The 22,574-nt window shown below is 34.4% G+C and overlaps 2 protein-coding genes across 5 annotated transcripts; both read left to right on the top strand.

Annotated features, from left to right (window-relative positions):
• Positions 1-2,162: 2,162 nt before the first annotated feature.
• LOC133699505 (uncharacterized) lies at positions 2,163-5,062 on the top strand. The gene is made up of 2 exons (XM_062122768.1): positions 2,163-2,326; positions 3,369-5,062. Exon 2 carries the CDS (start codon positions 3,660-3,662, stop codon positions 4,866-4,868), a length of 1,209 nt encoding a protein of 402 aa, XP_061978752.1. The 5' UTR covers positions 2,163-2,326; positions 3,369-3,659; the 3' UTR covers positions 4,869-5,062.
• Positions 5,063-11,028: 5,966 nt separating this feature from the next.
• LOC133698402 (uncharacterized) lies at positions 11,029-22,450 on the top strand. 4 transcript variants are annotated; one of them, XM_062121306.1, is made up of 21 exons: positions 11,029-11,182; positions 12,269-12,348; positions 13,619-13,729; positions 14,490-14,543; positions 14,643-14,716; positions 15,134-15,230; positions 15,848-15,918; positions 16,073-16,173; positions 16,275-16,378; positions 16,454-16,507; positions 16,697-16,752; positions 16,915-16,953; positions 17,069-17,213; positions 17,322-17,503; positions 17,582-17,649; positions 17,835-17,907; positions 17,980-18,041; positions 18,132-19,041; positions 19,831-20,121; positions 20,441-20,672; positions 21,288-22,450. In XM_062121306.1, the coding sequence occupies exons 2-21, from the start codon at positions 12,274-12,276 to the stop codon at positions 21,303-21,305; spliced, it is 2,817 nt and encodes a 938-aa protein (XP_061977290.1). In that variant the 5' UTR covers positions 11,029-11,182; positions 12,269-12,273; the 3' UTR covers positions 21,306-22,450. The 4 variants fall into 4 exon arrangements, with proteins under 4 accessions (XP_061977290.1, XP_061977288.1, XP_061977289.1 ...); XM_062121304.1 differs by lacking the exon at positions 21,288-22,450 and adding an exon at positions 21,185-21,259; XM_062121305.1 differs by lacking the exon at positions 21,288-22,450 and having other exon boundaries at positions 20,441-20,873.
• The last annotated feature ends 124 nt before the right edge of the window (positions 22,451-22,574 follow it).

Below are 22,574 nucleotides of genomic sequence, written 5' to 3'. Positions count from 1 at the left end.
TAATCGGTTTCATTAACCGATTGATTGAAATAATAGTAAATTTTATTCTAAATCACACTTTTCAAATTATTCTCGCATCATTACAAGCAACCAATTTCGAGCATTGTTTCATAATAACTGATTAACTAATTTCATTGTCCTTTTTATCAAGCGTTTATTTTCATCATTTGATATTCGATTTTATGACTTATAATCAATACTAGTTCCACCACAGAACAACTAGTTCCACGTCTCATTACCGGGCACTAGTTCTATCATAAAATAGCTAGTTTCACCACCCATAATCGAACACTAGTCCATCACATGATGATTAGTTGTTCAGCTCATTATCAGGCACTAACTTCATTACATGATAATTAGTTCCTTAGCCCATTACCTTCATTATAGGATAACTAGTTTATTCATCCATAACTAAACACTAGTTTCATCACTGGATGACTAGTGCCTCACACTTCAAATATTAAAAAGAATTTAGCACATTTAATGAAAATGTAATGACTTAATTTGTCATAAGGATATCAAGGTATCAAGCATCTACTTGGGGCTCGGGCTTGTGATATTGTCTTTTGTTGCCATTCTAAATTGCCAATCTCTTTTGTTTCAACAAGAAACATTATCATCATAAATATATTAACTATCAATTGAAATCCCTTTTTAATTCCCATTTAATCCAATTATAGATTTAAGTTAGTTAATTTTGTGGATTTAATTTAAGCATGTTAGCTAATTAGGGTTTATTTTATCAGCCATATTGTATAAGTAGTTGAAATAACATTGAAAATATAGATTTTTATCTTGATTAATAATTGAATAATGTGAGGCCCTTCTTCTCTTCTTTAGGTTATTCATTAAACTTTCAGAGTTTATCAAATATATTGTCTATGTGAAGTTCTAACTATATATCTTCGATTATTGGTCCACTTAATCATTGGGTCAAGGTTTTCTTATTTAATTTAGCTTTTTTAATGAGTATTCTAATTCTTGATTGTGTATCATAAGGTTTAGCATTCCGGGTTCACATTGTTATCTTGATATAATTAAATTTTATTGAAATTTTATTTTGTAATTATTAAAATTTAAATTCAAATGAAATATATAAAAAATAAATTTTTAAAAAGATGTAATTACTCTACCATGGATTTGAAATAAATATTTTATATGTGGATAATGTTTAGAAACATAAAAAGAATCTTGAATAAGAAAAAATATAGGATGACCAAAATCTTTAGGAAGAAATTAAATTTCTTAATAGAAAATGATAAAAAAGGTAAATTTTGAATATACTAATTATATATAATTTTTTATTTCTACACATATTTTCTAGATATAGATACAATACCATCATTCAACATCATCATCTGTGAAAAATTTAACTAGTGGTATTTCGTTCTATCTAAGAAATAAAAATAAATTAAGGAATATGATTAATACGGTAATACATGGAATGAGAATAACACTATAAGAAAATCAATACAAATCATATAGATGACATATTGGTTGTAGATGATAAATAAAGAACTTTATTAAATATTGTGGATTCTTATGTTTCCATCTCTTCCTTTGACACGTGGAATGCATATCCTATTTGAATGAAAATTTCCAAAAACTAATGTTTAAATATTTTAAAAAATATTATATATATAATAGTATAAAATCAAACACCCACCTTAACATTTTCACCAAATCAACAAAAAAATTAACACACATTTCCTCCATTTTTAAATTAAATAAAAATTATTTTTGAATAATTTTTTGCATATATATTTTCTTCAAAATCTTCACAAAAAAAATTAACTTCCTTTTAATTCTCATCAATCTAACAAAAACCTCAACCCATATTTTATTTATTTATTTAATAGTAAAGATATTCTCGAGCCAGCTTGCCGTGAAATCAAGTTCAGATTCGTTTGGACAATCAAACAAGCTTCGCAGGAACCAAACTGGGTGAGTTACTCCAATCCTTGTTTTAGATTTCCTTAACCAGACAACCAACCGCACTCTCTTTTATTTCTTAGCCTTATTTAAAAAAAATAAAAAGAGAAAAGGAAAGAAATAAGACAGCTCGCCGTCAAAGCAGCCCCACGTAGGTAGGGATAAGCGACGAAGCAAAAGTCTGAAATTCGAACCTGTAGGTTCGGATTACACAGCTGGAGACAGGCTGTCTCCAACAAAGTCCCACTTAACTACACGGTCTCTCTCTCTCTCCCCCCCCCCCCCCGCTACCTTTCTCTCGCTACCTTGGTCTTTCAAGTTAGGGTTTTCTTTATCTTGCTTCGTTGTTGTTGGAATCCCCATTTCTCTTTACCAGATCAAGTTTCTCTGCTTTGTAAGCTTTCGATTGATCTGATTCTTTCTCATTTTGGCTATCTTTTTTGTCTGCTTGGAGTTTTGCATCTTCCTTTACGATGATCTTTTGTTGTAGTTATCGTTTTCGTGTTTTTTTTTTGCGGTTTTTTTCAGTGCATGGTGATTTGGAGATGTTATGAGGATAAGGATAATTTTTTTCATTTTTAAATTTTTTTTTTGTATGTTTGGTTGCTGAGAAAGTGAAGAAAATGAAAATTTTGATAATTTTCTTCAACGGTTGAAGTTGGAGAAAGCATAAAATATTACTGAGGTTAATATTTTTTCTCTCGGAATTTAATAAGATCTAAATAATATGAAACGTTGAGATTTAAATTTGCTAAAGAGGAATTAATGCATGCACTTGGAATGATATTTTTTAATAACCATATGGAAGAAGTCTCGAACGGCCCGTGTAGTATGTTGTTTGTGATGCAGTATGATGATAACAGGGTTTCTTGTGGTTAATTATTAGTTATTTACTATATGCCAATGTTGTTCTTTGCTGGCAATGATGTTATTGCTTTTAATGGTTTCGTGGTTATTTAATGCTCCATTAGGGTTTTAGTTGTCTTCTTTTTTCTAGGAATTCTGATGTTGATTTACAGATGTGTAACTGATATAATGTGCGACGCTGAATTTGGATGAATGTACTTATTTCGTCGCGAATGCCATGGAATGTATGATATATGTGATTTTGTTCAAGTCCTTGTAAAATGTGGTTGAAATTTGGGCAAGATATACCAATTGCAACTCGTCAAATACGCTATAGGTTGATAAGCAGCCTTGTTTTTCTGGCAATCTGACTCCCTTGCCTTACTTGCTAACTCTCAAACATGAACTTATCTGTTTGTAGTTTCTTGTTAAAAGACTCGTTTCAGTCGTGTAATCATTGCAGATGGTTCTTTACTTAATAAGGCTCTTCTGAGCTTGGTACTTGCAGCATTTGGGCGTTGATATATAAATGATAAGTATGATTTAAATTTTGGCACCTTTTTTGAGTATTTTTAATTTTTATGCTACAGGTGATTGGGCTGGAAAACTTGAGCCAGACAGAAAGCAGTGATATGTTGTGTTGGCTTTGGATTGATTGATGTCTGGCATCATATATGGGTTTGTCATCATTACTACGTGCAGAGTGAGGGTTGATTGCTCTGGGTGACTGGTTGGTTCAGTTTTCAACAATCTGATTCCAGTATTTTTTTGGAAATTTCCAAATCAAAATTAATCCTCGGAAGGAAGTGCATGCACGACCAGAGGAGGATTCTTTGTGTCCATGCTGGCAGAGAGCATGCGTGGAATTTGTGCTTCGGGTAATGCCCCTGACGAGTGCTGCTGCCGATGCATTGGGTGTGGTGACAATTTGTCTAGTCGCTATTTTGATTCTTTTTGGTCTGGTGTGCATTGCTTACTCATTTCACTTTCGCTCTCGTGTTCGTAGTCAAGGCTTTTCTCAACTCAGCTATTTTAGTGGTCCCTGGATCATCCGAATAACAATCATCTTGTTTGTAATCTGGTGGGGTGTTGGTGAAATTTTACGGTTAAGTTTGTTGAGACACAAGGGTAGAGTGTTGCATGTCCTTGACTACAAATGGCAGGAAACTGTCTGCAAATGCTACATTGTCTCGAATTTGGGTTTTGCAGAACCTTGCTTGTTACTCATCATCATATTTCTTCTTCGGGCGCCCTTACAGAAGATGGGATCGGGAGCTCTTTGTCGCGGGTGGAATGGGAAAACTGCATTATGTGTCCTTCTTTATTGCCTTCCAATGTTTGTCCTTCAGCTTGCTATTATTCTAATTGGGCCGCAATTACGGAGTAGATTGAAAAGGTTGCCTCATTATTTTACAATCACTGCAACTCATGGGATGCAAAATGCTACCTCTGATATTGCGCTTTGCACTTATCCTTTATTGAATACAATCCTTCTTGGGGTTTTTGCTTCTGCACTAACTGTCTACCTGTTTTGGCTTGGAAGGCGGATTTTGAAATTGGTCATCAATAAGGGTTTGCAAAAGAGAGTATACACGTTAATATTCTCAGTTTCGAGTTTCCTTCCATTGAGGGTTCTTTTACTTGGACTATCAGTTTTATCTAAACCAGAGCATTTTCTATTTGAAGCTCTTGCTTTCTTAGCCTTTCTTGCCCTTTCATGCTGCGCTGGGGTGTGTATCTGCATGCTTGTTTACTATCCAGTTGCTGATTCTTTAGCGCTGGGGGATCTTCGAGACTTGGAGGCTAGAAGACAAGCTGCCGATGAAATGATTTCCCTGGTTGCAAACCAAAGCCATCTTGAAGAAAGTGGTATGAGCCCTGGCAGAAACTCTGACGCCTCAACCAAGCGTGGATCAATTTCTTTCCGGACTTACCAAAGAGATGGCACTTCTTCAGGGCCATTTGTGGAACTGAGCCTTTTTTCACCAAGTCCAGATGCCACTCCGCCAGGCTCACCTCCGCCACTCGGCTGGCCTATGCGCCCGCTTGTGGACCCGATAACTGGGCAAGGAACTGAGTTCTCGCAGTGAATATCAATTGTGATAAAGAAAGACTGATTGTAAAGGGTTAGTTTCCAGAAGGATTTTTATTATCGGTTTGTTTTCTAGTTTTAGATTATCCTGGTTTTTGGTTCAGTGATTCCATGATCTGCTTCTCTTCTTTTTGTAACATTTTTAATGTTTGATTTTTATTGGCGTCTTTCTAAATAGCCTCTTCAGTTAAAGCAAGGTGTTTTCTCTTGTATTAATATTACCCTAAACAACAATGTCTAAGCTGGATCTTTTTGAGGAAGAACCTTTTGCAGCCCAGAATATCTAAAACCGTCACTCCCCTTCGATCCTGTTGGAGATCTTGTCGGGTGGATGATTTTCTCCACTTGGCGAGTACCTGCTAGGTACTCGATTATAAAAACAAACTGTACTCATTAATGATTCATAAAACCACAAGATATAGTCTAAACTTTAAATTCATGCATAAACCTCTAAAAACCCTTCAAGATCCAGAGTTATAGGGGAGGATAAACCTGAATTGAGTTAATAAACCTGGAACCCAGATCTTAAACCGATCAAACCCTGAACTGGTCAAACCTCGAGCCACATAACCATGATTAAAATGGATAAGTTTATAGGAAAAGAGCAAATTAGCATGTGAGTAGATGGAAATGAATATTTGTTAGTGACATGTGTCACCCCCACCCCTACCACCTCGCTCAACAATGTATATAATTCTATAAAAGGAGGGCAGGGCAAGCGATGAGTTTTTGGTGAAGGTCCAACAAACTAGTAAAAACAATAAAGAAAGAAAGAGAAATGGCAACGTTCGGGAAGCTCCAGCAGGTGATCCAAAGGTCGGAGAAAAATCTTTAAAACCAAGTGTGATTAGTGTCATATTGCGAACAAAGGTGATGATGCTACGAATCCAATATGTATATGAATAAAGATATTTGGTGGTTGGATTACAAGTCAATCAAAATTTATTGTTTGAAAGTTTCTATCCTCCATCTTTATAGAAATTACCCATAACAAGTGTGTTTTGGTATTTATAATTTTTTTTTTAAGATTTGAAGGCTCTACGATAATAAAATCAATAACTTTTTTTTTTAAAATAATAACTATAATAAAAAAAATATTAAGTTTCAAGAACCAAAGTTTGTTATTGTTTTGATGTAATAAATATTCCAGTACTCGAAAAAATTTATTTATTTTGAATATAAATTTTGAACTCTTTACCTGAATGGTTTGAGGGGTATCTATATCCTTCAAATCCAGTAATTTCTCTATTCTAGGAGGGTAAAAACATCTATTTCCACTATAATATTAATAAGGATTAGACGTTCCTGACATGGCCAATTAATGGCATATAAATATCCTTGTCATTATCATTAACAAGAGAGACAAATATTCTTGACATTAATATTAATAAGAGACAAATATCCCTAACATTAACTTCCATGATGGTCTATCAAGAGAAAAAATATCAGGATTTCTTCTCGTCCTTTAAAGATCTTTGAAGATAAAAATGAATTGTTACTAGTTGGTGTCTGTTAAGGGCCTTCCTTGTCACCTAAGTTCAGCAATTGACCAAGCCGATACTAAGATGAGTTTGCCATGGGACAAGTCCTTTTGGCGCGTGGATTTAGCACTTGGCCAAGCCCATGCCAAATTGGGTCCGTCCAAGGACAGGTCCCCTTAACATTTGGGCCCAGCGCTTGGTGGGGCCCATCCCAAGTTAGGTCCACCCTGGGGTACGTCCCCTTGGCACTTAGACTTGGTGCTTGGCCAAGCTCATGCCAAGTTGGTTTCGCCCTGGGCAGGTTCTTTTGGCACTTGGGCTTTGTGATTGGTCGAGCCTATGCTAAGTTGGGTCAACCCTAAGGCAGGTCAATTTGGCAGTTAGCCAAGCTCATGCCAAGTTGAGTCTGCCTAAAGGCACATCCCCTTGGTACTTAGGCTCAACACTTGGCCGAATTCATGTCAAGTTGGGTTCGTCTTGGGGCATGTCCTTTTGGCACATGGGTTTAACATTTGTTCGAGCTCATGCTAAGTTGAGTCCGCCCTAATCGTTTTATTTTAGGGAGGGGTTTAACCCTAATCTTCTCTGCGAGGAATGAACTCCCTAGTTCGTCAAAAAGTGTTGATCATAAACAAGGTAGGTAGCTTAAGATATTGTTAGTTAGTACTACTATTGGTGAAGAAAGGTTATTTATTAAAGGATGAAGAATTGCAAGACCTAATTTGAATGGAATTTTTGGCAGTTAGGGACAACACCTAGATACTCGTATTCTACTGCGAACAAGAACATGGCTATCAGTTCGGGTGAGAATACTTTGTATGGGAACTTGCTTAACCTTAAAAAGTTATACATACCATTCCTTTACATTCTACTTTTGACATAACTTTGACATAACTTTTTTATGAAGTCCAATTTTATTCTATAGGCTTGAAGGCTAAGCCGAGGCCTGTGATAAGTTTATTAATCTCTTGATCCTGGCAATTTGGTTTATTTTTTCTTGGTGAAATGATTGTGAATTATGCTCAATACTTGTAAAAGATCCCCCTTTTTAGAGTTTGAGGACTCTTCGATGATGAAGTCAATATTATATGAGAGAAAAATCAGCCATTTTTTAGAAGAAAGCCCTAGAAATAAATATATGTTATTCGTAGTATAGAAAAATCAAACCTACCTCGTGGAGGTTACATTGATCCCTTTCATAACTTCTAAGGTCTCCCCTTTCATGTAAGGGGAAAAAGGTTCACATATCAAACAAATATCTTTGTATTGTTAGGATAAAATATACTTGACTCATCAGAGTAAAATATCTCTAACCGTGAGTCTGACAGTTTGCCAGACCCACACAAGTCTGGGTTCAGTGCTTGGCTAAGCTCGAAGATGAACCGCCAGACCCATGCATGCTTGGGTTCATCGCTTGGTTGGGCTCGGATATGGTGGGTTTGGTGGTTTGCCATACCCATGCATGTTTGGGCTCGGCGCTTAGTTGAGCTTAAGGATGGTGAGGTTGGCGGTTCGCCAAGCCCATATAAATCTGGACTTAGTGCTTGGTTGAGCTTGAAAATGATGGGTCTGGTGGTTCGCCAAACCTACACATATATGTGCTTAGTGTTTGGTTGAGTTTAGGAATGGTGGGTCTAACGGTTTGCCAGACCCATATAGGTTAGGGCTCAACGCTTGGTTAAACCCGGAGATGGTGGGTATGGTAATTTACTAGACCCATATATATCTGAGTTCAACAATTAGTGGAGTCCAAAGATGATGAGTTATCACCCTAAATTTTATTTATTTGTTCAGAAAGGAGGACTACGAAAAAATAAAAAATAGTTATTCATCACTTTTCACTTAAGTTTTTGTATATTAGATTAATGAATTGATTGATTATTGAATATTAGGAAGAAATTTAAATATAATCTAATTTATTTTTAAGAGATCATTATGAGAAAAATTGAATTAACATAATAAGATATGTGATTTTTTTAAAATTTATTTCTATGGAATAAATAGATAGGGTTTGAGTTTTTCAAATGAGAGTATTTCTGTTAATATTTTTAAAAGTATCTAATATAATTAAATTGGAGAATAACTGCATTTCTGATGATAATTTTTTGGTCAAACCATATTAAAAAAAAATCAATTTAAGTTCCCAGCTCTTTTTATATTATTATTACATTAGAGTACCTAGTCTTTTATTTTATCTATTTGAGTGATGAACTTTTTATTTTATTTTTTTTACCCGAGTTTTGAAAATGCTAATATGGCCGAAATCAATTAACACATGGCAAAAACTAGATCCCAATTTATTGATAAAAATAAAAAATATAAATAAAATAAAACACATCAAAACAATAAAAATTTCAAAAATGAAAATGAAGTTTTCCCTCCTATTCAAGTTTTCATATTTAATTTTTATTGTTTTAATTTGTTTTTTTTTCAATTTATAACACCTATTATGTTTATATATATATTATTTTTTTCTAAATAAATACCGGTGAGATTATTTTTTGTCATGTACAAGTTAGATACCTCACGTGTTCCTTGAACTCAACTACTTCAGCAATTTCAAAGTCAAATGTCGGACGAAACTAAATAGAAAAATAAAATAAAATTATACACTCAAATAGAATAAAATATCTGAATAAAAATCAAAGAATATAGAGACTTAAGTATCTGGTAGGTGATAATTTTTGTTTTTAGATGTGTTTCAAGAGTATGTTTTATTTGAAAAAAAATATTAAATTAATTTTTTTTAGTATTTTTAGATGATTTTGATGTTTTTATAAAAAAAATAAAAAAAATATTATTTTAATATATTTTTAAATAAAAATTACTTTTAAAAAATTTCTTTCTCCCTCAAGGTTAAAGAATACTAAGATAAACCGAGTTTTTATCATGGAGGCATCTAAAATTATATACAGTACTTCTAGATAATATTGATGGTAAATAATTAATATATACTTTTAATTGGTGATGAATATTTATATATTCTCGCATTTGGAGATATTTTTTACTGATTTTTTTTTGTATGATTTATCACTGCTTAGATCTTATGCCGTCCTACTAATTAAAGATACGAATATCATTTTTGTTGCCCATACTACAAAATATAGATGGTAATTAATTAATAATTAATTTTGATAAATTAAAAAAAAGACTAAATTACAATATATATATATTTTAGTTTTTTATAAAACTCGGGGTGCGAATTTGCCGAATGAATGGGACGGCAACATTAATAAAAACATGGAATTCAGTTTTATATTCTCTTATATATATATATATATATATATATATATATATATATATATATATATATATATATATATATATATATAACACAAACACATATAAAGCCAAAAAATAATTAAATTGTCAACTACTTGATTGAGAAAGAAACAAGAAACGAAGATGCTAATTTAGTCCTTTTCGATTTGTATTTAATTCATCATTTATTTATTTATTTAATTGCCTGTTTTGTTTTGTAATTTAGTCCGTACGTTTCATTTCCATTGTGCCCTCCCTAAAATAATAATATTTATAGAGTTTACATGACATTTAATTAATACAGATCTTGATTAATTTGGAAAATAAAATTGTGGAATCTCGAACAAATCTCAATTTGTGGGTTAAAAATAATAATAAAAAAATATTCTCAAATTAATTTGTGAGTTAATATAATTTAAATTTCTTTAATATACCTCCAAACATTAGAGAAAATTTATTTCTATATTCTAAGTTTCAAACTTGAAAATTTAAAATAGAAAACAAATAATTTTACCACCAAATCACACTATAAATAATTTAATTAATGTTTCAGAACATGCATTACAAATACAAAATAAAATTGAAACAGACAAAAATATAAATATAAAATAAATATATTTTTAAAATAATTATTTGATGAATTTTTATATTTTTAAAACACGAAATATTTATTCTCGTAAATTTTGAATTTGTTTTGTAATGTGGTATTGGGGAATATGGTCGAAATCATATTTTTTAAAATTTTAAATTTTTAAATATTTTCAGATAATTTTTAATATATTAATATTAAAAATAATTTTTAACAAATAATAATATATATTATTTTAATATATTTTTAAATAAAAAATATTTTAAATTATAACTTCATCAACCTCCTCCACAGACTCTACGACAGCAACCAAGTGAAATGCTAGAAATTCATAAGATTAGGTAATAATTTAATGAAACCACAAAGTCAAATAAAAACGTGGGACCAGAACACAACAACTATTATTATTACAAGGAAAAAAAAGAAAGGTAGTAATTTAAAATAATTTGAGTTTGTTTGGTAAGATAGCACGGTTAAAATTATATATATTTTTTTTAAATTTAATTTTTTTTTTAAATTTAAATTTATTTTTATTTAAAATTTGAAATTTAAATTTTTTAGATTAGTTTAATATACTAATATCAAAAATAATTTTTAAAAATAAAAAATAATATTTTTTATAATATATTTTCCAATAAAACATACTTTAAATTACATCTACCAGAACAAGCTACAGACAGCGACCAAGTGAGGTGTTAGAAATTCATGAGATTAGGTAATAATTTAATGAAACCTCATAATCAAATTAAAATGTGGGACCAGAACTCAACAACATCTATTATTATTATTATTATTATTATTATTATTACAAGGAAAAACAAAAAAACAGCATCTGGTTTCTTATAAAACGAAGGCTTCATTAATTAATTCAAGCTGTGCACATTATATCAAGATCTCCATCTTCCTTGCAAATCTTTTCCTCTCCAAACCCATTTTAGCCTTGAGTCGACCATCTATATAATCTTACAACTCTTTCTTGAGGTTAGTTTTCTTCATGCTCTTCTTCTATCTTGATGCAGTTCCAGATCTTCCAAGCAGTGTTGATCCACAAGCATATTGCTAGCTCATGATTCCTTGTATTTCTCTCTGTGTTCTGTCAAGGCTTCATTTATTCATGTGAAGTACGCATTTATGCTATGATTTCAATTGGAATATGTCTGTCATGCAGTTCACTACAGTAATTAATCATTGATGTATACGTACACGTGTTCGTATATATTCAACTATTTATGTATTTAGTACGTATTTGACCAGCGATAGAACCTAACATTTCTAGGATAGTATTTTATACACTATCCAACCCAAACGCATCTAGGTCTGATCCGGTATGCCCGGAGCTTGGTAGTATACCAAGCCCTCACATTAGACATGTTTATTTTCTTGAACTTGCTCCAAAAAAAAAAAGTTATAAAAGTTTTTTAAACCCGTTAAAAATAGATTTATTACATATGAATCATTGATGTATACATATGTTCGTGTCCGGCCATTTATGTACCTAGTATTACCATGTTTAATTAGGGGTCTTATTAACTTATTTTGTTTGAGTGATGGATGCTTAAGGTTTGTGAAAATAATTATGAATTAAACTAATTAATAAATCTTGGGTTGTCTAGCTACGTTTCATATATTATAATACAATGGAGGTTGCTAGTGTTGGGTATGATTGTCGGTGGTCACTGTGAAGGTGATGATTCCAGGATATATATATATATATATATATATATATATATATATATATATATATATATATATATATATATATATATATATATATATATATATAAACAACATAAAAACTTTTAAAATACTCAATTTTATTTTTCTAGATTTCTACTTATTAAAAAGTTATTGCAACGTTTTATATATATATAAAAAAAAACTAGAAAATTTTAATTAGAAGAAAATAAACTAGGAAAAACATTGTCCTCAAATAATTAAAAAAAAACTAGAAAAGCATAACAAAATAATATTAACCAATAAAAACACTTATTTTTTTTTTCTAAAGAAACTCCTGCATCTTATTTTGATTATCTAGATTGATATGGACTGAGTTTCTAGTTATTGCAGGAAAGATGGCGGAAAGAAAGATATCAAGGAATGGTTCCGATGAAGAACAAGGAGAACCTTCAAATTCTCCGGCGGATAAGGTATGCTGTAGCCAATTGAGACATCGTCTCTGCGTGGCTGGAAGGCTTGTATTGTGTTTGTTAGACTTTAATAAGGTTTCTAGTTGAATTTCTTACAACCTAAACAAATTTTCTTCTGCAACTGCAGTTGTTTGAGTTTATTATCATTGGTTTACCCTAAGTATTTGGTTGACTAGATTTAAGCACAGTGGAGTCGTCATCGATGAATTTCATTTTAAAAATTAAAATCATATAGTTTAAATTTTAAAGAATAATTAATTTAAATTGATCTGTTACCATTCATGACTCCCAATATGCTCATGTGCTTAGGCTTTGGAATGCGCCCCAAGCCCCTCATGCTTAAATTTAGACAACGTGTTTAGATTTATTTTTTATTTTTAATAGACCCGAACCTAACACACTTGGTATAAATTTTTCTAGAATTTTATGCAGGTCTTTTAATATTTTATACCGATTCAGTATGTATTATTTTGAGTAGAATACAACTCAAAATATCACAAATATAAAATTACATTTCAGCTCTTCTCTTTGCAAAATGACAACATTCATGGGTTATAAATATACTATAAATCCCTTAAATCAAAGGTTCATAATCTCTTCATTCTTAATATTTTTAGTATATATATTTTCAGAACCTATCTCTCTAAAATATTATTACACTTTTTTTTTCTACAATTTACCATCAGATAATCTCACATCCATCAAATGAGACATTTGCAAGTATCAACTACCGGTCACCTGATTTACCAGGCACCGCTTGCTACTACCATTATTACCGATCAACTGTCTTATCAAACATCATCTGCTACCACTTACTAATTCTCTGAACTTTCCGTATCAAGTTATTAAATACCTTAACTATAAATATCTACTATCAAGTCATTAAATACCTTAACTATAAAAAAATATATCAAATTACTTAAATTAAAAGATTAACTAATTATCCAACACATCAATCTTATTTCTCTCATGTAATTATAAAGTTTTGCCAACATATATAATTATTAAGATAATCTTTTTTATTATGCTTACTGAAGACATTAGAATTATAATATCTTTATATTATTATGTAATTTACTTCTATTTTCTTTCAAGCACTCAAGATTCCATGTATGTGTATTATGCAATGAACATGGAGGACAGTTCACATCACCATAGCTTCTCATCTTTCTTGGTCTCTCCCTTTTTTTCTTTCGTTTCTAAGTAGAGTTCTTCGATACTTAAACCTTTCAATGCTAATCTTTTATATGATTTCTCTTTGAATGTCTAGATTAAGGTTGATCATGGGAAACCTGCACCACTGACCTGGCAGCGGAGATTAGACACCAGTGAAACTGTCCTTTCACAGTTCACTTTAACTTGGCAAGAGATACTTCGTATGGTAAGTCAGTGTTGTTCCTTTCTGCCCTACAGATCCTAACGTTACTTACTATTATGTCCATACCAAAGCACTGTGATGGAAAGGCCCCGGTATGGAGTGAATATTTGTACAAATATTTGAAATACTGGGCGTGAAACATTAGCTAGCAAGTGAAGCAGTGGTGAAAAGTTGTAGATATGCTAACTCAAGAAAAATTGAGTTGAAGGTAGTTTTGAGTCGGCACACCTGAACGGTTCTCTTTTGCTCTTGTGGTACTAAGGCATAATCCACTTCATGTAAAGGAGAAGCACAAGGTTGCAGAAGATGGAGGAAGAGAGAAGAGAAAAGGGTTGTAGTGATGGGAATCTCTCTTTATAGCTTTGTTTTTTTTTTTCCTGGAATTTTTGGTAGAAGATTTGAGCTCGATATCCCTTTACAAAGTAACATAGAACATAAGGAAAAATAGACGAAAAACTATGCAAAATTCGAGGCAAAAGAGGCTGAAAAAACAGGAGAATAAGGCAGAAGATACTGCAAGATTTTTCAGAACGTCTCCCCTTCAAAACCAAAACTGATTCCGACATTTTTCCTTAATTGCCCGTCATAAAAAGAAAAAAAAAACGACACGTGCACCAAAGGCTGTTTATACAGAGTGAAAATCTACACTTCTGAGACTTCATAACATCCCTTGTTATACACTCTATCATCAATATTTTTTAGGTGGGAAATCCTTGTCCTTGGTATCTATATCCATGAAGAGATGATTTCTTTGTTTTGACAGGCCCCTATAGGTATTCGGTTATGGCGTTATGTCAGAGAAAATGCCAAAAAAAAGGTAGTAACTTTTATCACTATCGCCTCATTGTACCTCGATATGTTATCTATGGTGAGGAACCACGAAGAAAAGACTAATCTTGGCTTTTACCTTTTGCAGAAGGGTATTTTTATCGATCCATTTGCAAAGCGCAATGTTACATCTTCTCATGGCATTCCAGTAGGTGGTGTTGGGTAGGTGCCAGTTCCTAAAAAACAAGAAAGAATTCACATTTATGTTTGTTCATTGTATAGCTAGGAACACAAGTATAAAACCAGGCTTGGCCTGGGAAGTCAACTTGGTGATCGGTGGACTTATAACCTATCTCGGGCTGAGTTTTACTTCAAACTGAGTTCCTTTTTTTATCAAAACGATGCGATGTATTTTTATGTGGAAGTCTTGTGTAATAGGCAACATATGATAGGATGTTCATAGGTAAATTTGCACTCATGGTAACCTGTACTGAGCCTGTGGCTGTCAGGAGTTTATCAGAAGATGCAACCTGAAATCAACGCATCATCTGTGTTCATTGTTGTTGTAAAAGTCCATTGATCATTTAATGAATTCTCTTATAATGCCTGTTTTCTTTTAATAAAATCAACAATGTACAGCTCAGGAAGCATTGGAAGGAGTTACAGAGGTGAATTTCAGCGTTGGCAACTGTTTCCCAGAGTAGAAGAAAAACCTGTTTTAGCAAATCAATTTTCTGTAAGTTTAACACGAATCCCTGGAAAAAAGAATTTCCAATGCATCTATTTTACACTTCATCTCTTTGGGAAGTTACATGGAAATTACCCGATTCAGATGGCAGACACAAAATGGACGAGGAGAAGCCATGGTTGTTGAGTCACTTTACATAAAATAGTGTTGTTTTGTTCTCTTAAAAAGACTTCCTTGGAGTTTTACTGGCCAGGTTTGGCTATATCACTAAAAACTTGTTAAGATGATCTGGGTTTCACTATATCAATGCTTTTTTTGGTTTATCTTAAAATTCAGCCAGTTTAGATCACGGGTTTCTTGGATCAATAAGCCGGGCCGGGCCGGGTCTAATAACTGCGGGGGGGAACATGTTTGTTTTGCCTTTCTATTTTGGGATCAATGACACTGTTAGTAGTTTGTCCAAGTAAGACAAGATGGAGTGGTTGGTTTTCCTGTGTTTGATAATGTCTAGCTGTCTCAGAACACAGCAGTCATGTTTGTGTCTCTCTATGCCAGACTAAAGACTTATACGCTACAATTCCTGTGTTATCAGACTAAAACGCATAAAACTCTACTTCTTGCCTGCATGTGACTTGGTTTCTTAATTTGAATGCTATTGCGTGCAGATTTTTGTTTCCCGCTCAAATGGTAAAAAATACTGTAGCGTACTGTGCTCGAGGAGTCCAGACAAGCTTGAGTAAGTGATTGCATTATTGCCTGATTAGCTTACAATTGATACATGAATGTTGTTTCTAATTCACTTGAAAATCAGTTAAGATGAGTTTGAACTTTGATAGAAATATAGACAAAGAAATGGAAAAACAGTCACCGATGTTTGTCCACATACTCAGAGAACCTGCAGGTTCAGGGATTGAATCTTGGGAATGGAATCTGAAGGGAGATAATTCCACATATCATGCTTTATACCCCAGGGCTTGGACTGTATACGAGGGTAACCTACATTTGCAAGTAGTATGTAAACATCTCAGATTATTATGAACTCTGTTTGGGATATATTATCATATATCTGGATGCCTTTCTCAACAAGCGCAGGCGAACCTGATCCAGAACTCCGGGTTGTTTGTCGTCAAATTTCACCTGTTATTCCTCATAATTACAAGGAGAGCAGCTTTCCTGTCTCAGTTTTTACCTTCACGGTAGGAACGGGAAACTTGATTCTTGGACATTAAGCACAGTCTGCCCTGTTACTAAGAGTGGAATGTTTATTTCAGCTCTATAATTCTGGAGATACTGCTGCTGATGTCACTTTGCTTTTCACATGGGCAGTAAGTACTTTGATTTTTTTTAAACCTTTGCACTGATGCTTTTGTGTTGTTTCTCCTGGTTTCTTTGTTTATTTCATCTGCAAATGAGTGCTAAAGATGTTTCTCAAGATCCTTTAAGACAGTCTGACAATTGAGAAGCAACTGAAACTCATGTAACTTACACCTCTGTGTCGACTTGTGCCGATTCAGAATTCTGTTGGGGGGGTTTCTGAATTTTCTGGCCAGCACCTCAATTCAACAAAAATGTAAGTCGTGTGTGTGTGTGTGTGAATGTTATTGTATTGCTCTAATTTCCAACACTACTTGCTAATACAAGACTTTTCTTTTTTGCTTCTGTGTATAAAGCATTTGGATGTGCATGTAATGGTTGTAATCAATGCTAATCGGCAAGATTATTGATTTTCTAGGATGGACGATGGTGTGCATTGTGTACTTCTATATCACAAGTAAGTTCCTTTCCTTGGAAAGGCATATTGTTTCTGGATTTGGTGGGATTGATTTGTAAGTTTATGGCATGTGTCAGGATTTTCATATAATGAACTCGTCTTGTTTACAATACAGGACAGCAAACGAGCTTCCCCCATTGACATTTGCAATCGCTGCACAAGAGACTCCCGGTGTCCATGTCTCAAAATGCCCTTCCTTTGTGATATCTGGAAATTCGCAAGGTCTTACAGCAAAAGAGATGTGGAATGAAGTAAAAGAGGTTGGCATACTCGTACTTTTTGTTTTGTGAAAATGTTCTCAAATGCTTCAGTCTGCATCTTCTGCTAACAAAACTTACCTAAACTTCCACTGATTTGTGTTTTAATAGCATGGATCCTTCGACAACCTCAACTCATCTGGAAAGCCAGTGCCTTCAGAACCAGGATCATCTATTGGGGCAGCCATTGCAGCTACTTCAACAGTTCCACCAGATTCTGTGTGTACAGTTACTTTTTCATTGGCATGGGACTGTCCTGAAGTAAACTTTGCGAGTGGAAGGACTTATCACAGGTAGGTTGCCAAATGCTTTATCTGAAGTGGACTACAAATTGGAAGATTATCGGTGTGCTAAAATGTGTCCATCAACAGGCGTTACACCAAATTCTATGGTACTCATGGAGATGCTGCTGCAAATATTGCGCATGATGCTATTCTCGGTAAAGTCTTTTTCTGTCCTCTTTGATGACACTGGTTGCTTTAAAAAGTGCAATCATGGAACAGAAATATTTTAAAGCCAGACTGTGAATAGGAAGTGTGGAGATTGATTTTACGTTTGGAAACCACAATCCTGCGCTGGAAAGCTAATAAATTCATTTGAATTCCTTGTTTCCTTAAAATATAGGACATGGCCATTGGGACTCCCAGATAGAAGCCTGGCAGAGACCAATTCTTGAAGACAAGAGGCTTCCTGAATGGTGAGCTTCAGTGTGTAGTTTTCTCATTTCATGTAAACCCAGATTCTGAAGTTACTTGGAAGATCCTTGCAGGTATCCTGTCACTCTCTTTAATGAGCTCTATTATCTTAATTCAGGGGGAACGATTTGGACAGGTATGTGGATGATGGAGCCTCTTCTCTCATAGCCCAACTCATGTTTATGAATGTCTTAAACATAGTTTAGTAACATTTTGTTTATTTCAGATGGATCTCCTCCGCTGCATAGTTTAGCAACTGTTGGAGGAAAAAAGTTCTCTCTCGATAGGATAGGTTCTGATTTAGGCCACCAAGGCGATGCTTCTGTTGACATTCTTGGAAGGATGACTTCTGTGCTTGAGCAAATCCACACTCCTTTAGCAACCAATTCTGCTTTAGGAACGAATTTGCTTCAAGAAGGAGAAGAAAATGTCGGCCAATTCCTTTATCTAGAAGGGATCGAGTATCCCATGTGGAACACCTATGATGTTCACTTCTATGCATCTTTCGCATTAATTATGCTGTTTCCCAAACTTCAGCTCAGCATTCAAAGGGACTTTGCAGCCGCGGTTATGATGCATGATCCCAGTAAGATGCACCTTCTACAAGATGGACAGTGTGTCACCAGGAAGGTTCTTGGAGCCGTCCCTCATGACATTGGGATTGATGACCCATGGTTTGAAGTAAATGCCTATAACCTTCACAATACTGATCGCTGGAAAGACTTGAATCCAAAATTTGTTCTCCAGGTTTACAGAGATGTAGTTGCCACAGGAGACAAGAAGTTCGCACAAGCTGTTTGGCCATCAGTTTATGTTGCAATGGCTTATATGGATCAGTTTGATAAGGATGGTGATGGGATGATTGAGAATGATGGTTTTCCTGATCAGACATATGATACATGGTCTGTGTCTGGAGTTAGTGCATATTGTGGTGGGCTATGGGTGGCGGCCTTACAGGCTGCATCAGCCCTGGCATGGGAAGTAGGAGACAAGGATTCTGCAGAATATTTTTGGTTTAGGTTTCAGAAGGCAAAGGTTGTGTATGACAAGTTATGGAATGGTTCTTACTTCAATTATGACGACAGCAATGGTAGAAATAGCCCATCCATTCAAGCTGATCAGTTGGCCGGACAATGGTATGCTGCAATCATGCCTTGTTTAATCCTTTTGAACATCAAATTCCTTTAGATCATTAATATAGACTTGATTGATTAAAGTTTCCAAAGTATATGATAAGCTTATAGCAAAGATAGAACTAGGGTTTTTACAAGTTTTAAGGTAGCTTTAGCCTTAAACTATAGAGAAAACTTTGATATATTTTGAAATTCAATACTTCATAAATTAATAGATTGAAAACAAAGCACACCAACTGATTATATGGTAGCTAAACCGATCTAGTCTATAAAGGAAAAAAAAACTAAACCGATAATTAACTATGAAGATAAGAAGAAAATCCAAAAATGAAAATGAAAATAAATAAAAAGGAATCATTTGGGCTTATTTTGTGGATAAAATGACTTCTCATCTGATTACAAAAAGCTGACCCTTTTGAGAAAAAGGCTTGAAGAATGTTATGATAAAATTTCAGTTCAATCCAATGATTAAATTAAGAGTTATGGTTGTTTTTGTCAGAAGATTGATTATCGCGTTCAGACTTATTCTTAGGCTTCGTTATGTTTATTTGATCCTTGAACTCATCTACTAGATATTCTACCTCAGCCCCCTCTGCTTGCTTCTGAAAGCAGTAGAAATAGCTGTGTTCTTTCAAAAGCACCAACTGTAGATAAGAAATCAATTCATATTTCTGTAGATTACTTGCATGACAATGAACCATCCAGGCTTCAGAACTGTAGGTTTCTAATTATGGGGAAACGCATTATTTTTGTTACGGTAAAGGTTTAGCTACTAATCGATTGTGGTGGTAGGTATGCACGAGCATGCGGACTTTTGCCGATTGTTGACGAGGACAAAGCACGAAGTGCATTAGAGAAGATTTATAATTACAACTTCCTGAAGGTGCATGATGGGAAACGAGGGGCTGTAAATGGGATGCTGCCTGATGGAACAGTGGACATGTCAGATATGCAGTCAAGAGAAATATGGTCTGGGGTCACTTATGCAGTTGCCGCAACAATGATGCAGGAAGGTTTGATGGATATGGCCTTTCATACCGCAAGCGGAGTCTATGAGGCTGCGTGGGCTGAACAAGGACTTGGGTACGTAGGAAATCTTCACTCTTTCCTTCTTCTTCTGTCTTCGTGTTTTTCAATCTGATAACAGCCGACAAGTAAGCATCGACCCGGTCAAAAGTTTAGATCACAAGTTTAACTAATTGACTTGCGCGTTAGCAAGTCAATCAAAGCTATGATCTTTAAGAAAACAAAATGACATAAAAAAAGAGCCCAAACCAGGCTCTTGGATCTGCCAGTACCTAGCTTAACCTGCCAAGCCGGGCCAGGTTTTATAACTGTGGAAGTATGTAAGAAGCCATGAACCATGGAATGCTGTAACAGGTTGGTGCTGTGTTAATTACAGGTATTCTTTTCAAACTCCGGAAGGTTGGAACACCAATGGCCAGTATAGATCTCTAGGCTACATGAGGCCTTTGGCCATCTGGGCAATGCAGTGGACTTTATCAAGTCCAAAACTTCACAAGCAGGAAATGAACTTCCAAGTCAAGCTGGAGGATTCTCTACTAGGGCACCAGCACCATGCTGGATTTGCAAAAGTTGCTCGTTTTCTCAAGTTGCCAGAAGAGGAATCATCTGTGAGTTACCTGCAGTCCTTGTTCGACTATGCTTGCAAGAAGTTTGGTTATACTTAGATTTTTCTTCTTCTTTTTAAGTATTGATATGTTTACATACTATCATATTATGCTGCAATTTTTATTGTTTTTTACTGGAAAACAGGTTAAACATCAGAAATAAGAAATTATTAAATAGATTTAGTTTATTATACCATTTATAAATTAAGCCTGACATTAATTATAGCATCCAGTATATTATTATGAAAATGTTCTATTTAATACAATTATGATTTGGATAGAAGATAATAGAATTGTGCTTGAATTGCTAATGTTGTAGTTGATGGTGGACGGGTAGAGTGTTGGGAAATTTTGCAGCCAACACACGATATAGTTGGATGTTTTTTCATGTTTCAGGATTCTTTTTATACTTATATAAAGATTTATAAATCTTATAGAGAGACAAACTTTATCATATCAATATTTCAGAAATAAAATAAGATTTCAGAGTTGTTTGTGTTTTAACCCTATTTCAGCTTTTGCTGCTGTCCTTGATTGTGCTTCCCCTGCATCACAAGGTTTGCAAGGCGAATTAGAGCCTGGAAGAAGCTTTTTTTTTTAATTGATGCTATTCTCCAGGTTTTCTCTTGGAAGTGAGTGCTGACAGGTTTCTGCACCCAATTGCTGTTAAGAAATCTCAGAGCCAAGCAAAACGAATCGCCTCTGCTTCCTAAAACAACAATGACTTCATTTTCTTCCCTTCCAATCCGAACATCAAAATATTGACAGATTTTCTTTGGCAGACCCACTCGCACTTTTGGCCTTGGTTTCTTCTATTTCTTTCTTGGCTCTCCCTTCCTTACCAGTTCAAATTTATTGACAATGTCCCTCCAACCCAGGTCAAAGTCCTCAGTTGACTCCCAATTACAGAGTGGACAGAGCTCTGCTTTCCACTCATTATCAGCTTTAAACCAGGATGGAAACTCTGCTACAATCATCCATGCACAAAGTGCACGTTTCATTGCAGGCATCTCCTCAGCCATTTCTCCTTTCAGACACATAATCTATTGTTTGTGGGGCCTTTCCATTCATGAATCCTAAGGACTTTGACATAACGATAACAAAAACAAGAAAATTCAATTTGGGACCAATAAAAGCTCTTTGAGAAAGAACATGGGTGTCTCTGACTGTGTGTGTGTGGCCAAGGATCATTGACAGCAGTGAAGCCACAATTACATCATTCAGGGAAGGTATAACTGCAGGGGGACCAGACTAGTTGGCAAAAAACACATATCAAGAAGCTCCACTGGATTTATTGGAAAATCTAACAAGCATGTGGCAGTCAACTGCCAACAAAAAAGAGACAACAGGGTGAAAAATTTGAACCTTATTTATCGAGAGCCAAAATTATGGGTATAACTGCAGGGACCAGACTAGTTGGCAAAGAACACATATCAGGAAGCTCAACTGAGAAGTGCAGGGCATAACGTCTAGCTAGTTTGGATTGAACTTATTGCAGTTTTGGATGAAACTAGCTTGGAGAGATTGAAGGCAGGTTGGAAGGCTCGGTTGCACTTTCGGCCTTGGTTTCTTGTATTTCATTCTGGGCTCTCCCTTCCTTATCATAGCATAATAATGTATAATCAGGTCCAGGATATAGAAAGGGGGTGTTTTACATCTTGTGAACAAAACTAACAGCAGCCTGCATGCATGATCTTTGTGATGATGCTTTTGACCAGGCAGAGGCATCTGTGGTATCATATCAGATCAGTTTTGTCTAATAAGCTGAAATTTTAAGGGAAGTAGGAAACCAGAAAACATCCTTTCTGCCTTCTGATTGATTAGGGACATGAATTTTACTGGTTCACGACACAGCATAAAACCCGGACATGAAATTTACATCTAGTAACTGGATTTTGTTCATGA

The sequence above is a fragment of the Populus nigra genome, chromosome 7, assembly GCF_951802175.1.
Source record: "Populus nigra chromosome 7, ddPopNigr1.1, whole genome shotgun sequence".
Classification (NCBI taxonomy): Eukaryota; Viridiplantae; Streptophyta; class Magnoliopsida; order Malpighiales; family Salicaceae; genus Populus; species Populus nigra.
Note: the sequence above shows the minus strand (reverse complement) of the source record. Positions and strands in the feature narration are given on the sequence as shown.